This window comes from Phaseolus vulgaris, chromosome 4 (assembly GCF_051622355.1).
Source record: "Phaseolus vulgaris cultivar YP4 chromosome 4, ASM5162235v1, whole genome shotgun sequence".
NCBI lineage: Eukaryota > Viridiplantae > Streptophyta > Magnoliopsida > Fabales > Fabaceae > Phaseolus > Phaseolus vulgaris.
Genome location: NC_143501.1, coordinates 3473963 through 3491498, shown reverse-complemented (window position 1 = coordinate 3491498; position 17536 = coordinate 3473963). Strand labels below are relative to the sequence as shown.

The window sequence follows — 17536 nt, the reverse complement described above, 5'->3', positions numbered from 1 at the left end:
AAGCCAAAAACTTTTTATGTCCTAAAATAACTTTGTAAGAACATTGTTGTGTTTTTTTTAAAAAACTAGAAGAGAGTGTTTAACCTTGTAAACATTGAAAGACACAACCTCTCTAGTGAGCAACCTTTGTGATCTTTCGATGACAACCCAAATAATTTCATTATCTTAGCCAAAAGGTACTTGTTGTTAAACAATAGTCGTGTTAGTTAGTGTGGTTTGTTGTCAAACAATACTCGTGTTAGTTAGTGTGATTTGTTGTAAAACAATACTTGTGCTAGCTAGGAGTGACTTATGAACAACAATACTTGTATTAGTCATGAGTGACTTAATTATTATAAAAAATACTCGTACGGACTCAGGAGTGAATACAAGCTGGAAGAATACTCTTGTATCTTACAATGTTACTCTATTGGTGGAACTCAAATAGTTGTTTGAGAACTGAACGTAGTTTGTGCTATCAGATGAACAATTATAAAAACATCTTCAGTAATTTCTTCCTTTCTTTATCTTGTTGCATTGCATGTTATAACTGATGTTCTAACTTAAGAACGCGAAGTTCTAGAACTCAATTTGTGAAAATCTTTGTCTGATTTCACTTATTCAGACGATACTTGCGAAAAACTTCCAAAAGTTTTCAAAACACAATTCAACGTTTCTTCTGACTGCACCTATTTTCTTGTTTTCCATGATTATAATGACCAACATGAGTGACTAATTCTACCTTTTTGGAATTATGAATAATTTGTTCAAACTCTTATGTTTTTTGAATTATGAGTAATTTGTTCAAACTTTTATGTATTAAGATGATATTTAAATATAATATTTTGTTCTTGATTGATGATTGGTATTATCATTTTATTCTTTTGATCCTTAGATTTAACTGAAAAATACTTCTAAGTTTAGATGGTTTTTATAGTAATCAATAATCTCCAAAAAAAAAAAAATTTCTAGAGTCAAATATCTTTCACATTGTTGTTCTATTTCAATTTTTATTAAAATCAAAATACAGATTTCAATCTTTTTATTATTTTAATTTCTGAGTCTCAAATAGAATGTTAGTGAAAAATATGCATGATGTATTAATGCATAATTCGCAAAATAAACCTTACAATAATAGTAAAAAAAAATAGTTTCAATCTAAACTAATAATCTGGTTAAGGTTTTCATGTACTTCTAAGATTCAGAAGACGTATTCAAATCACAATTCAATAATAATATTATCAGATGAATCAAAGAGAAAAAGAAAGATAAAATGAAAAAGAATTTGTTTTTCCTTTTATTTTCCTTATTTAGATTAAAGTAAAAAGTCTGAAGTCTGACTATATACACTCATTTTCATTCTAAGTGATATAATATAAAATAAAAGTTAATAAAAACTAGATTAAGAAAAACAAATTAAAAATTAAATATAAATAAAAGAAACAATTACAAATTACAAAAAATTAATTAATATTAACTTTCTTTCTAGAAGAATCTCATTCCTAAATATCAATAACCGTAGGCTATGTCCTCTTCTCCGCCACCTTCTTCGCCACCGTGACCCTGAGAACTCCGTCTTCCACCGTCGCCGTGACCTTCTCCAGGTCAGCATTCGCCGGCATCCTGAACCGTCTGGAGAAGATCCCGTTGGTCCTCTCCGCCATGTGCCACTTCTCGCCCTCCTCTTCCTCCTCCTCCCTCCTCTCCCCGCTGATCCTCATCACGCGGTTCTCCTCCATCTCCACCCTCACGTCGGAGCGCTTCACGCCGGGAATGTCGAGCACCATGACGAGCGCCGCACCCGTCTCCCTCCAGTCCGCGCGCACCATGGCGGCGAACGTGTTGCCCACGGAAGGCGCATCGAAGGGCACGTGGACGACGTGCGCGGGCGTGTCGCGTGAGGGGAAGATGGCGTGACGGAAGGTGTTCCATGGCGTGAATCTGTAGCGTGGCATGCAGCAGCCGTAGTGGCTGATGAACAGAGACAAGAAGATCGAGAGAATCACAAGAGTGGTGGAGTTAGCCATTGATTATTTTTCTGCTATGTTTTCAGAAGTTTCTGTGTTTGTTTTCTCACTGTTCTTGATTGCGATGAAAATAGATTGTGATTTGGATTCTGGAATGTATATATAAAGGTTTGGATTCTGGAATGTTCTTGATTCCTATCAAAATAGATTATGATTTGAAAGATACAAGATGGAAGATATATAGAAGATAGAAATTATTCTTATTTTATCCTTAATTAAAAAAATATATAATAATGTATAAATAATACACGTTTAATATTCTAATTCTATTTTTTTTAACTGTATTTTAAAATTAATATATTTATATAATATATATATATAGTTTTTATTTCTAAATATAAGATTTGTTTCTTTTATCAAAGAAAGATTAGATAATCAAAAAGTTTAATGTTGAAATTTGAATTTGTTACTATTATTCTCACTAATACATTAATTTTTTCTAAAAAATATTATAACTACATAGTTTACCTATACATATCTAAATCTAAGTCGCTATGTTTCGAAAAAAAATATTAATCTTTAACAGAAGAATAAGTCAGTTATTATTTTATCATACATTTATCATATTAAACAATTTTTAATAAAAAGGAAGTTTTATTTAACGTCATAAATAAATGAAATAAATATAAAATAATTTAAACTGACTTATTATATAAATGAGTTAAATTGACAAACTATGTAATCTATATAAAATAAATAAAAATCTTTAAGATAGGTGGATGAAATATAAATAATTTTTTTCTCTTATATACTGATTTTTTAGGTTAATAGAATGAATAACTGTTATTACATCATATTATTATTTATAAAATTAAATATGTTTTTAATTTATATATTTTTACGTGAAATTAATTTTAATCTATGATTGAAACTGTAGACTAATCGTGATTTTGTACTTTAAAAAATATTGAAATAAATCATCGTAAACATATTATATTAACATTTTTATACAAACGGGATTTCAGCAGACTATAATATATTTTTTAAATTTTTTTATATAAAATTATTTATGTAAAAAAAATAAAATTAAAAATATTTTTAATGATTGAAATTTTATGATAACGTGAATAATGACATACGTTTTAATAAATTTCACGTTCAAAATTTGTTTGTCACATGATAAATGATAAAAATGTTATCATTGTTTGCTTTCTGTTTTGGAGTGTTTATTTTAATGGTTTTCAAAGTATAAGAACACAAATCTATTTGAAGAATTGAGAAAAGTGTTAAATAGAAATAAAAATCCAGAAGTATTCCAAAATACTAAATTCAAAATGCTTTGATCCACACATTTTTCTTATTTAAAAACTACGTAAGACTTTCAAAATTGCACCATTGAGTGTAGTTAAAAAATATTGGGTGCAGAAAGCAATTTCCCTGTGCAGGGGAGAAAATGGGCTTTCTATTAGCTTGTGGCCCGATCCAGACATAGTGACCCATCAAGTGTATGTTTCTAAACTATGCACATACATTTTCATTGAGGACATATTCCAAATAATTAATTTATTTTCAAAGAAAACATGTGGATATTTTTGAAAATCAGGGTTTAATTAATAAAAAAAAAATTCTGTTTAGATAATATATTAGGGATAGTTTTCTTCAAAAATAGATATAATTTAACTTTATTTAAATTTATATAACTTAATATCTCTCTCTCTCTCTCTCTCTCTCTCTCTCTCTCTCTATATATATATATATATATATATATATATATATATATATATATATATATTACAAAATCATCTTATAATTAATAAATAGAAGGAACCACTTTTTTAGCATTACTTATTCTTAGTTTGATTGTGCAAGAAACATAGATAGTGACCCCAACCATGATTAGTTTACTTGCTTGTGGAATTTAGGTAAGATGGAAGGACTTAGTGGAGGGAAACTTAAGGCATTGGTGGACCATGTTGCTTAAAATCCTTATTCCACACACTAAGAATTCTCCTCCTATTTAATGATAGTGGTTCAATATCAACATTTGTGATTGCCTCAAAAGTCTTAACCCAACTTTTTAAGATTTCTAAGAACCACTTTTTTTTTAATCTATATGCATGTCCAAATATCCCGTTTCTTGTAACCAACATCATGAGTAGAAACTTTCCAAAAAAATGTTGATTTTAAGTAGAAGTTAGAGAGGAAAAAAACAATAATCAAACATGTTCTTAGTTACTTCTATATTTAACAAAAGATTCTTTATCCCTATTATATTTCATAGAAGATTTTTATTATAATTCTTATTATATTTTATATTTCATAGAAGATATATTTTTATAAAAGCGGTATAAAACTTGACATCTCAGATACGCTGACACCTCAAGTAACAACAATCATCTGTCACCATATGAAAAAAATATTATTAAAAAAAAGGAAATACAAGAAAACATGGGGACTGGACCAAAATCCATATATTAACAAAAACGGTACATAGGTAATCTATACCTATTAAAAAAACTCTAAGAAAAAATTAGATGTAAGCATATTATACCAGTGGAAATACTCTCTATGAATAAAACCTAAGTTAGCAAGTTTATCAACACATGCCTTCCCTTCATGAAAAATGTGAGAAACCCTAAATCTGATTTTTCACATTAGTTAAGACGAGTGTTCCACCTATTACAAAACATCCAAATATTTCATAGAAGATTTAGCTATACTTAGATTGAATTTTTATTTTAGAGGAAAATATTATTCGTAATATATAATCAAATCATAATATATAAGTGGAATGCAAATCTTTTCTTACAAAGTGAATTTTATAAGATTAAGTTATGAATAAACTCCTTACATTAGTCTAATATTTTTTTTTTTAAACTAAGATTAAGAAGACAATTTCTCTTTAATGTGTACTATTTTTTCTTATTACGATTATTATACTGAAAACTAAGTCAAATAATTTCCATGTACATGAAAATGAAAAATATTCTAGTATGAAGTTGTGGACTTAATCAAAAATATGTAATTGAAATTCATTATCTTTTGCTAGGCAAATAAGTGCGGCATCTCAATTTCAATTTGCATGATAATAACATGTAACCTAATAATGAAAAGGACCATTAATATGAATCAAATTCAAAACTTAGATTTTGTTTGTATGAAGTTAACCCACCTTGTCACTTTTGAGATTTTCTTAAAGTCAATAATTAGAAATATAATTCAACTTAGAGTGAGATTTTTTACCTATAACTTCAACGTCAGAAACTAAAGGAAGTAACTATTAAACCAAAAGAAGAACATGAAAGTATTAAAGGTTATATATATAATCAAGAAAAGTTATTTGATTCCTTCTCCACTAAGAAACCCTTATAGTAATTAACAAGCCTCTCCTAAAAGATTATAAAATTATAGTAATGACAAAGTTTCCCTACATTCATCCTTGTTGCATATTACCAATTACGATATATATATATATATATATATATATATATATATATATATATATATATATATATTTTGTGTCGTATATATTTCATACGAGAATTGACCACTGTTAAAATGAATTTTATTTTATATTTTGAATGGAAATTTGATAAGTTAATTAAATTCTCTAAATTTCAGATCTTAAGTTTAGATAATATTATTATGGTTAATTATTGTATTTGAGGAATGTCTTGATTGATTAAGCTTGTCCTATTTTCAAGGTTTAAGGAGAATGAATTTTCATGATTCGAGAATTAAGGAAACAAATGTTTGTCTTTGGAATCACTTTTTCTTTTGGATAAGGAGAATTTGTCTTTGAAATTTCTTTTCATTTTCCATATATAACGTTAATGTTCCGACTTTAAGTCCATTGAGATAACATTGTTTGGAATCACTGCATTCAAGACATTGTCCGCTTTTGGGATTCAGAGTTCCGTCACGGTTTTATTCTTAAAAGAAGTCTCAGATGACTAAGGGAGAAAGATATATTTAAATTATCCTTACATCGACTTTTAAACAATGTGAAACTATTCAAAAAAAAAAAATGTTTAGTTTGAAACATTTGAAGACATTGTACACCAATTGAACCAAGAACAAATTACCCAAATAAACCTCCCTCTTTTCTTTGTAATCAAATATTTGAGTAAAACTCAATTAAAAAAAAATATATATTCTCCATCTCGAAACTTTTTAGATCCATTTTCGATTAAAACAATTTATATTAGGAATCTGAATTATATATCCACTGTACCTCTTTAAGATTTTCATTATATCTCTTTTTTCTGTTAACTAAACTAAGTAATTAGAGTTTTTTTTAATTTAATATAATTATTGTTTGCGTAAAACATAAAATTTAAATAAAATAGTAAATAAATTAAACAATCAAATTAGATTAATCCCAAATCTACATTCTAAAAGTAACCAAAAAAAAACTCAACCTTGTTTCCTTTATGGTGAACTCATTTCTTGTTTATTGATTTCGTTGATGCACGAATAAGACAAATGTTTGTGGTATTATGATATAATCATAACTATGTATATAAAGGTAGGATTATTAATTTTTACAAAAGTAATTTAAAAAATTGTATTTACTATAACTTTCACTGAAAAACTCTTCACTGTATGTATTGAAATTTAATTTAATTTATTTTAGATACAGAGAGTGTAAAATAATTTTACATTATTATTTTATCATCTAATATCCTATTTGGTAAGTTAAATTGGAAAAAAAAATTATAATAGCAACCTTAAAATTAAATTAATAATAATTTTTGTTGATTGATATTATAAAAGATTTTAGTGCACAGTCCTTAAACTCGTAAATCTAATCTTAGCAAAACAAGTATTTTGTCCCTCCAAAATTTGTGAAATTAAGTTTTAATAATTTTTTTAAAAAAATTATCTATTTTTTATCTATCTAATGTTGAAATACAATATTTTTTTAGTTTGCTTAAATTATTCAATAGTTGAAATGCGAACCCAAATACGGATTTAATAATTATGATACTGATTTTTAATTGGTACGGTGGTGAGTGAGTTGCACGCGCCAATTTGGGCAGTGGGATTAGAATTCGCGTGTTTCAATCTATGATCCTTTACCTCGCACTTCGGGAACTGCTGCCACTTTCACTCTTTGGATTCTTACTTTCTCTCACCACACACCAATTTGTCCAATTTGGATCACAACACAACACAGAAACAGCCATTAACAAACACCTTCATTTTTCACTTTTTCTCTCTTCTTCTACCTTCAAAACATCTCAAGAACCAACCAAAGGTGAAAAAGTGAAGTGAACCACCACCCCTTATGCGAGTTGAGTTCAACACATAGTGTGAAAAACACAATAGGGGGAAGAAGATTGTTGCTTCATCACTGTTTTGTATGTGAGAGTGCACTTCTAGATGCATGTTCTTCACTTCTTTGTATGTTTGTGTCCCAAGGTTGAGCGTGAACTAAAACATTTGAAGTGTTTAAGGTGTAAAGATGTGACTATGATTGTGTTGGGTGAGGAAGATCTTTGTGATCTGAGATGAGATGAGATGTCAGAAAGCATGTATCCTAGGTTGTTGGTTTTGGACCATACCCATTTGAAGATGGCATGGGTTAAGCATCAAATCCAGCAGAAAGATGGTTACTTGAGCTACTCCCCACCCCTTTTGTCTTCGTCTTCTTCACCTCCTTACCCTCCTGGTGCTGCTTTCCACAAAGAGTCACCTTCAACAACAACAATAACATCTGGCACTAGAATTAGTCCTGCTGTTCTCTTCATCATAGTGGTTCTAGCTGTTCTGTTTTTCATCTCTGGCCTCCTCCACCTGCTTGTTAGATTTCTCATAAAGCACCCATCTTCTTCTGCATCTGCTCAATCCAACAGACACCAGGAAATCTCCACATCTGATGCTCTCCAGAGGCAGCTGCAGCAGCTCTTCCATCTCCACGACTCTGGCTTGGATCAAGCTTTCATTGATGCTCTTCCTGTCTTTCAGTACAAGGAGATTGTTGGGTTGAAAGAGCCTTTTGACTGTGCTGTTTGTTTGTGTGAGTTTTCTGAGAAGGACAAGCTCAGGCTGTTGCCTGTGTGCAGCCATGCTTTTCACATCAGTTGCATAGACACATGGCTTTTGTCAAACTCCACATGCCCTCTTTGTAGAGGAACGCTTCTCACTCAGGGATTTTCTATTGAGAACCCTATGTTTGATTTTGATGATCTGAGGGAGGATGAAGGGTGTCCTTGTAATGGGGAGAGTGGATTCAGTACTGGGCAGAAAACAGTAGTGGTTGAAGAAAGTGGGGAGAAAGGGGTTTTCCCTGTGAGGCTTGGGAAGTTCAAGAAGTTGAATGTGGAAGGTGGGGAGAGAGAAGTGGGAGAGACAAGTAGCAGCAATTTGGATGCAAGAAGGTGCTACTCAATGGGGTCTTACCAATATGTGGTTGGCAATTCTGACCTCAGAGTGGCCTTAAACCATGAAATTGATAAAGGTCAAGTCACAAGGCTCACCAAAGGAATGGAACATGAAGATGGGAAGGTTTCAGTGGAGGGAGATGTGGAAGCAAAGAAGATCAGTAGTGTGAGTAAAGGAGACAGCTTTTCTGTGTCCAAAATCTGGTTGTGGCCAAAGAAGGGGAGATTACCTACTTCTTTGGATGCTCAAATGGGCATGCCAATGCCATCATTTATGAACACAGATTTTCAAAGGAGGAGGGAAACAGAAGGGCCATGAAAGGTATCCTCATGTTTTTCTTTTTTTCTTCTTAGTTCTCTTCAATTCGTTTCAATCCATTGATTAAAGCTAGCTCCCCTGGCCTTGCCTCACAATTCCAAAATATTTTTTGGTGTGCTAATTTTGACTGTGATGATGACTGATTCTGCCATACTATTGATGTATTACGATTTGATGGTATATATAAGAAATACTACATCTCTTTCTTCTATCAAACAGATCTCATGACTCTTTGGATTGATGAATTAGAATCATCTAAGGTTTTTAACACAGTTCACAACTACTAATTATAGTCACAGCAGCCACAAGATTTATGTAGCCCTGTGATCATAATTTGTTATGGTAAATGTTGAGCTGATCAGATTATTTGGTTATGCCAAGTGCAAAAAAGTAGAGATACCAAGAATTTTGTATGATTTTGTGATAATAATTAACAAGGGACAGATCTACAGTGGCTGATTATTGAATTTGTTTGTGGATTGTGGCCTGTTTCAAAACCAGACTTGTCTCTTTCTGTGTCATTGTTCACTTGCCATCAATGTGTCTACTTGATCATGACTTGTGGCAAGTGCACTTGCTTTCTTTGCTTTCCAAGGCTTTTGGCTTTGTCTAAGCTATTTTTCTTTATTATTGGCCTTGCAGTTACTTTCTGTGAGAGGGTGAAATGTGAATGAGAATGTGAATGCAAACTTTTTCTTCTTTTTCTTTTCTATTTTTTGTTCTGCTAAAGATCTTTTTGGCAGTTGAGTACTGGTAGTGGGATCCATACAATAGAATCTTTTTTCCTTGTGATGAGTTTTGATTCAAAAAAAATTGGTGGGTTGAACCATGTGGGACCATTTTGCCCCTCCCCATGTGTCCATCTTGTAATTAAAGTTAGGTTTTGTATTGTATCAATCATAATCACAATCAATTAGTCCCAAATTAGTTCACTAAGAAAATGATAATGGGTGGATTTGCTAGTGTGTGCACATTGATGCTATCAATGAGTTCCACTTGTCTACATTTTTTTTTTATTGGTGTTCAAGTATTTACTAGTTTTTGTGATGAGATGATTAATTTTTATTGGGATCTTTCTTTTTAATCAAGTTTTTTTTATTATAGATTTGGTTGGAATTTAAGGTTTTGTTTGAACTAATGACACCATACTAATTGTTTAAATTGTTTGCTTTGGAAGAACATAGAAATAAAGAAATGAAACTAGAGAAGTTTTTTTAAGTAGAAAGGAAGTAGTAAGAAAATGAATAAAAGTTTAATTTTTTGAACTAAAATAAATATAACACAATAACTTTGGTTGAATTTAAAGCTAAAAGAAAGATATTTCTTTTTCTTTCTTCTTAATTAGATGATTATATGAATTTTATAAAATAATGTTGGCATTGCTCTCTTACTTTATGTTATTATTTTTAATGTCCTTGGTTAAATCATATATAAATATGGTTTTATGTTTATCATCAATCTAAACACAAAGTATCACCTCAAATAGGGATTTTTACTATTATGTGCAATTTCTCAATATAATTATTAAGATGGGTAAAATTTTAAATAATTATCAAAATGGATAAGTTTTTGCCAAGGTGTTACCACTTCAATTGATATCTCATTACATTGAAGTTCATTACATTGAAGTTGTGTTCTTGACATGATCTCAGTTAAAATAAATTAAAGTCGTGTTATATATCTATTTTAATAAAAAAAATTCATTTTAATAATAATTAAATGAAATTACACCATAATGATAAAAATTCCATCAACTATTGTACACTTTCTCTTGTAAGTGTTTTTTTTGTTCAGGCAAATACCAAGAAATAACAAAAACAAAAAGAGCTCTTGAAACAACAAAATAATGGTTTTATATCATTACTTTTAAAACTACATTTTAATTTATGAAAGATGAATCTCTGAAATTAGAAGAAACTAACAAATACATATAAAGTAACTACACATCAAAACTGAATCCAAAGAGCTATGGATAAATATAGAATGATGAGGTAGAAAACACTAGTGTTATATACAAACAATAATAAAATGTGCCACTTTATGTAGTGGGAAACAATAATAAAATGAAAAAATGTTGAAGAACACTACACTCTCAAACTTTGAAAAGAAAAAGGTGCCAGCATAAAGAGAAAAAATTAGGTTAAAAAGAAAAAGGTGAAATTAACATAGAATGCACATCGAAGTGGCACATAGCCAAATAGACCCAATTAAGAAGAAACTCACGAATTTCATTCACAATTAATTAGTACCCTTTTATTAATTAATACCATTTTAATCATTTCTTGTTATTATAGCTTAAACCCTCAACTTGTTTCCTTAAAAAAAATAACTTTATTGTGAGGTTCAAAATAATTGACACAATGTCAACTTCCAAAAGAGTGTTCTCTCATGTGAAATGAAATGTTTTCAATCTCAAAGCACTAATTAACCCTCCAAACAAAGAAAATAAATATTAGGTCTCCACAATCTCACCAAGAATAGTATATACTATTATACAATGCATCTTCACAAATCATGTATGCTACTTTATACTTTCTACAATGATTTATAGTTGAAATTCATGGTGAGAGTCATTCTAGCTACTCATCATGCACCACAATTTTCAATCCTTCACATTATCTTCAATACCCTTTTCACTTCTATCCTAGAAGTTTGGAACTTTGTTATATATGGTCATTGAAGGCCATTTGTGAGAATCATGTTCCTCCACATATGTATATACATAACCTAGCTTCTTTTTCTCCATGTTTTCCCCTTCCATCCTCTTTGAACTATTGTGGCAAAAGATGGTCCTTAGCCATTGCAATTTCACCCCTCATCAATCTATCAACATCAAACAATAGAAACTCCATCATTCTCATTTCCAAATCATGATGCACTCACACAAGAAGGAAAGAACTTTTTAAACCTAAGTAAAAGAAAAACTATACAATATAATACCATATGAGATTGAGATTCATATGAAGCTAAAAATACCATAAATAACACATGAATTTCCAACTCACCCTAACCTAAGGCTAATTTGTATTTTAAATTTTATTTTTCTTTATCAACATATTTACTAGATTGTTTTTTTTTTCCTTTATTGTGTTGTATTTTTGTAATTTTGTAAAGAATGAGAAAATTAAAAAAATTGTTGAAGATAAAAAATTGTGATTGAAGAAATGAATATAGGTGTGGTGATGGGATAGCATTAGTTGGTTGGCTCCAAGATTCTGCGGTCAGAGGACAACTGTGCATGCTGCCGTTCCATGTTGTCAACCACCGAATATCACAATTCTAACTTCACGCGCTCTGCTAACGCGTATTTTATACTGTTAACAAAAGAAAAAAAAAAATATATATATATATATATATATATATATATATATATATATATATATATATTAAACCTATACTTATTTTCTCTTTAATCAACCAATTGAAAATAGAAAATTAGAAGTAATTACATCATTCCATTAATGAGGAAATGATAAAATTAAATAGTAGAATATTTAGAAATTTAAATTAAATCTAAATATAAAAGTATTATTGTGAAAACTGACAAATGATTGAGGTATTACAATTTATATAAACAAAATAATAAAAACAAATATGTTGTAATTAAATTTAAGAAAATTTCATTAGTAATAGAGATGATTTAAAAAAAATTAAAATTTATGAAATGAAGTGAAGTGATATTTATAAAGACTATACTAATTAGTGCTTTAGCCAAGGATACGAGATAAGAAATTAGTATTTTTTATTTATTTATTAAAAGTGTATTAATGTATTTCCTTAGTTATTTTAAATAAATCCTAAGTATGGTTTTCAACACCTTGTATTTTTCTTATACGTTTAGTTAAAGAATCAAACTTCTACTATGTATTTAAGAAAAAAATTACCTTTAATTTTATTTATGAAAAAAATGTTTAGTCTTTATACTTTTTTTAAACATGATAAAAATTATTGATGAATTCATTTTCAAATTTTAAAACTATGAATTTGTTTTTGTTAGTAATAGTAGAACAAAATAAGACAAACACACCGAGTGAATGTTGAGAAATAAGAGGTTTTCTCATTCACATACAAAATGAATGTTGAGAAAGAAGAGGTTTCTTCATTCACACTTTAAAGAATACACAAGTAAATGTATTTATGAATAATAATCTAATGTATTATTATGTTTACATCTTAACAAAATCTCTAACACTAATTTTTAATTATAGTATACCACTTCCCTTTAATCTAAATTTTTAGTTGATTTTATTCCCAATAAATCTCTCAATTTTTTAAATCTCACTAGTGGTTTAGTGAAAATATTTGTCATTTGATCTTAATGCAACAATCTACTACTTGATACCTGAAAAAATGAAACTTTGTTTGTCACAAGCTCTGACATGCAATTTACGCAGATGTTATATACTTAGCTTCACATGAAAAAAAGTGCTACAACATGTTGTCTTTTTTAGCACCAAGAAATTGACACATTCAAATACTTGAACAAATAGTCAAATGTGCTCTTTCTTTTCACTTTGTCTCCACATAAATTTGAGTTAAAAAATGCTTATATGATTGTTTCATTATGATAATCTTCTTTCAAGAATAGCAAGTCATGGTCATGTGTACCTTTTAGATATCTCAATATATGTTTAACTGCAACCATATATGGTATTATAAGATTATTCATAAATCTACTGACTAATCCAATTCCATAACTAATATTACTTAGAAACTTGAGTGATCCTACAATTTTTATTTTTTTTCATCCAATTCTTCAGTTAATTTCAAATTTGTTTTCACTGGTATACACTTGATGTTCTTTACCTTTGACTTCAAATCTCGATGGTTGTAGAATATACACATTTTCCTTTAAAGGGTCATTAAAAAAGGTTGACTTAACATCCAACTAACATATAGTCCAACTTCTAGAACTGACCATAGCAATCACTAATTGAATTATTTTCATCCTTAAAATGGAGCATACACATTGTATAATTAATTCCCTATTTTTGAAGAAAGTTTTTTGCTACTAATCTAGCCTTGTGCTTGGCAATAGTTTTATGTGATGTGAATTTGACTTTAAATACCCACTTAACATTAATAAGATGTTTGTTTTGTGGTAGATACGTCAACTCATAGGTTTTGCTTTTCTTAATAGCTTCTAATTCCTCAATCATGACATCCTTCTATTCTATAATGTCAAGAGCTTGCTTCCAATTTAATAATGGTTCAATGCCCACCATAAATGCAAAATGTATCATCAGAAACTGCATTGTCAGTTTACAATTCATGATTTGCAAGACTGGTTAAAGGAAATCTCATCCTTTGAGATCTTATTGTAGTAGGCATAACTGAATTTGAGGTTTTGTTTTGCCTGGTCTTTATAATTTCTTCAAGGATACATGGAATATGAGTTTCATATTCACTTTCCATTCCATGATACAATTTTCCATAATAACATCTCTATAGATAGCAATTTGTTGCTTTACTGGATTGTACAACTTATAAGCACAGTTGAGTCATCTAACTAGCATAAGAGCTTCACTCTTATCATCCAACTTCTATCTTCTCTCATATGGAATGTGTCTGTAACATAGTGACCCTCATAATCTTCCTTGCCTTTTCTATTAGAATTACTACCATGCCAACATTCATAGGAGTAGTCCCCAAAATTTTCAGTTCTAACGTTGCACCCATGTTTTATCAAGATTCTTTCTACCACCTCTTCCTCTATACAAATTGCCTCTTCTAGAATTTGAATTTTCTCTTTGCACATTGTAACTTTCACCGTAAGAATGATCTTGAGAGGTGGAGCCATTTGAATCTCCATTCTTGTCTCCACTTCTACTTCCTTTTGATCTTCCTCTACCTCTTACTTCAACCACCACAACATCTATTTTTCTAACTTGCAAGGCTTTTGTTCTCCAACCTTTCATTGATTTTTCTCTCGATTACTCTGCTCATGTGCCTTTTTAAGAGTTTGCAGTTCTTCAAAAGTCATAGTCTCAAGATTTTTTTTACTCTTCTATAGCAACAACAACATAATCAAATCCAGAAATTAAAGTTCTGATACCTTTTAGACAATCTTGCTGTTAGCCACCATCATCACAAGTTCACATGGAATTAGCCAAAATTTGGATTTTGTTGAAATATCCTGCAATGGTCTCTTGCTTAGTCATGGAAAAAGGTCATAGTGCCTACGAAGAGATGGTAACTTCACCTTTGTTTTCCCATTATTTCCATATACTTGTTTTAGAGTATCTCACACTTGATTTGAAGTTGTGGCTCTTGAAATTTTCTAGAAAACAATTGTGAAAACACATTGATGCATCAAAAATCGAGCCATGCTATCCAACATCTTACTCTCTTTATATGCATGATTCTGTTCTTTTGAGAAATTCTTGAAACCCAATTTTCACAACCTCGTCAACTTCTTAAAACCCAAGAATGATATTCATCTTCACATATCAATCATCATAACCTTTCCCATCAAATATGGAAATGTTTCGAGGTATGTTACCTACACCAACCATGGAAGCACATTCGCAATAATGTTTTAACTTACTATGGTGCTCTCACTTTCATTGGTCCCTCTCCTATAAAAGCCCTGGATACTAACTTGTTAGAAACGATAGAACAAAACAGGGCACACACACAAAATGAATGTTGAGAAACAATACTCAGACATCTGATTTGGATTAAACAATAACATATTCACTTTCTTTAAATATATATTAAAGAAAATGCAATTGCTAAATAAAAAAAAATGCTATTTTGATTGTTGAAATTTGATAACTAATACATGTTTAAGGACTATTAATTAGTGAGCTTGTTTTATGGTTTGTGTTATATTGAACAATGTTTTTCCACTTTCCAATACCGAAATCGAAAAGGAAAAGGAAGGTTGAATTATCCTTTGGTTGAAATTTGGGGTGTGACTTAGTTTTGATTTTTAGTTAAAGACTATTCAATTAAAAAAGTTCAATAAAAACTAATCCAATTAGATTCATCTTGAACAATCGTTCTATTTATATAGTTGTGAAATGTCAGAAAAAAAAACATTATACTATTGGCTTCCTAGTGGGAGATTCAGTTGAGTTGACCCTAATGAAAGAGAAAGAGAAAAAGTAATGATAGGGTTTGAAAAAGAGAAAAGTGATGGAATATCGAGCGGAAAGATAAAAAGGAACGATGGAGATAGAAAATAGGATATAGAAAGAAAGTGAAACTGTGCTCAACAAGTTTTGGGTATAAAGAAAGAGGAGTGAATAATTAGCTCTCGTGATTTCTCATACCACACACACTAACATTGACTGGTTTTGAATGAACAGAATATTCACTTGTTTTCACACACACACATTCAAGTGCACAGTGCTCCATGCTGCTGTATGCATGAATGTTCCCAAGACATAATCTAAAGGAATAAAGTCAAAGCAAATTTGTGGCGTTCACATTTCCACAATTTGCTGTTTTCGGCATCGTATCAAATTCAATGGTCAACATTTCCAAAATTTATATATTTGTATAATTGAGAATAATTTAAGATAATCAAATCAAATGAAAAGGTTTATATATAAAAATACTCAATGCTTGCAATCTCAATAGCCGGAAAATTTTCAGTGATATTTCGTAGTAAAAAGGTTTTCATATTCCTAAGAAAATTAACAAGACAAATACAAAACAAGTATTATAATAGAAAAACAATATAAAATTAAATATAGTTAAAATTAATTTTAAAACAGAAAAAGGTATTATTATGCTCGTTTTGTTTTGTTCCTAGTTTTCTTAATATACAACAAAATAAAACAAAAATTGAAAAGAGAAAAAACCTAACTATGAACAACACGGCGCTTTCCAGCCTCAGTACGTCAGAGCGGCCTCATTTCTCGAATTTCGAAACCGGTGGCGCGTGCTCCTCGCTCGAGTACGCGAAAGATTTCTCCAGCGGCGGAACGGAGGCGAATCGCTCGGAGAAGCCTTTGTAGCAGTGACCGTCGTCTTCGGCAGCGGTTCCGTCGTCGAAGTTGAGCGCGTAGCTAAGCGGATCGTAGCGGAAGGAGCCGTGCCTCTTGGAGTGGTTGCTGCTGTAGTTGTTGAAGCGGCGAACGAAGATTTTCCATTCCCTCACCGTCTTCCACCGCCGGTACCACCACCGCTCCTTGTTCGCCGGAGTCAGCAGATCCTGCCACCACGTCGACGATGACTTTTCGGAGGGGAAGCACGGCAGGCAGAGGAACATGCAGCGTCGCTTGGCGACCGCGATCCGCACCGCTCCTTCGCCGGATTCGGTGGCGGTCGCCGGCGATAATACTGTCATCGTAGCCGGAGAAAAAGGGTTTGGGTTTGGATTTTGTGGGTTTCTCAGTGAAATGAGTGAATGAATGAATAAATAGTGTGACGGTTTTAAGAGTGTAACAGAATCGCGGAATTTGCGCTTTTATTAGTAACGGGTGCTTAGTAACTCACACCGGGAAATGCCGGTTCTCATCTTATACTCACTGAAACAGTTTTTTTTAATTAATAAATAATAATTCCTCTGGTTTTTATATTATACATGTGTCTAAAGACTTTTGTTCTATCATCCTTCAGTAATTTCAATTATAAACTATTATTATATATAATCAGATTATTATATTTTGGTATAATTACTTTTAAAAAAATGTCAGTAATATATTGTGTTTACTGGTCAAAGCTTATTAAAATAAAATTCATGTAACTTTGCGACTTTCTAACCAATATTAATTCACGTTAAAAATGCACTTAAAATATACATTATATTAATAATTAGTAAGATTTTTTTACATTAAAAAGGTGTATTAAGAATAATCATATATTTTTTTATAGTATGGTCAATATCGGAGGAGTCAATTACTCGGTTTTGATGACCGACTCTTCTTGTATAG

The 17536-nt window shown here is 30.6% G+C and overlaps 2 protein-coding genes across 2 annotated transcripts; one reads left to right on the top strand and one right to left on the bottom strand.

Moving 5' to 3' along the window:
• Positions 1 to 1502: 1502 nt before the first annotated feature.
• On the bottom strand, positions 1503 to 2006 carry LOC137836596 (18.1 kDa class I heat shock protein). Its single transcript, XM_068645258.2, has one exon. The coding sequence runs from the start codon at positions 2004 to 2006 to the stop codon at positions 1503 to 1505; it is 504 nt and encodes a 167-aa protein (XP_068501359.2).
• Positions 2007 to 6901: 4895 nt separating this feature from the next.
• On the top strand, positions 6902 to 8867 carry LOC137836797 (RING-H2 finger protein ATL46). Its single transcript, XM_068645541.2, has one exon. The coding sequence runs from the start codon at positions 7470 to 7472 to the stop codon at positions 8649 to 8651; it is 1182 nt and encodes a 393-aa protein (XP_068501642.2). The 5' UTR covers positions 6902 to 7469; the 3' UTR covers positions 8652 to 8867.
• The last annotated feature ends 8669 nt before the right edge of the window (positions 8868 to 17536 follow it).

What these genes read in the sequence shown, in the direction of transcription:
- LOC137836797 (XM_068645541.2), top strand. Translation starts at nt 7,470, where the DNA reads ATGTCAGAAAGCATGTATCCTAGGTTGTTGGTTTTGGACCATACCCAT.
- LOC137836596 (XM_068645258.2), bottom strand. Translation starts at nt 2,006, where the DNA reads ATGGCTAACTCCACCACTCTTGTGATTCTCTCGATCTTCTTGTCTCTG.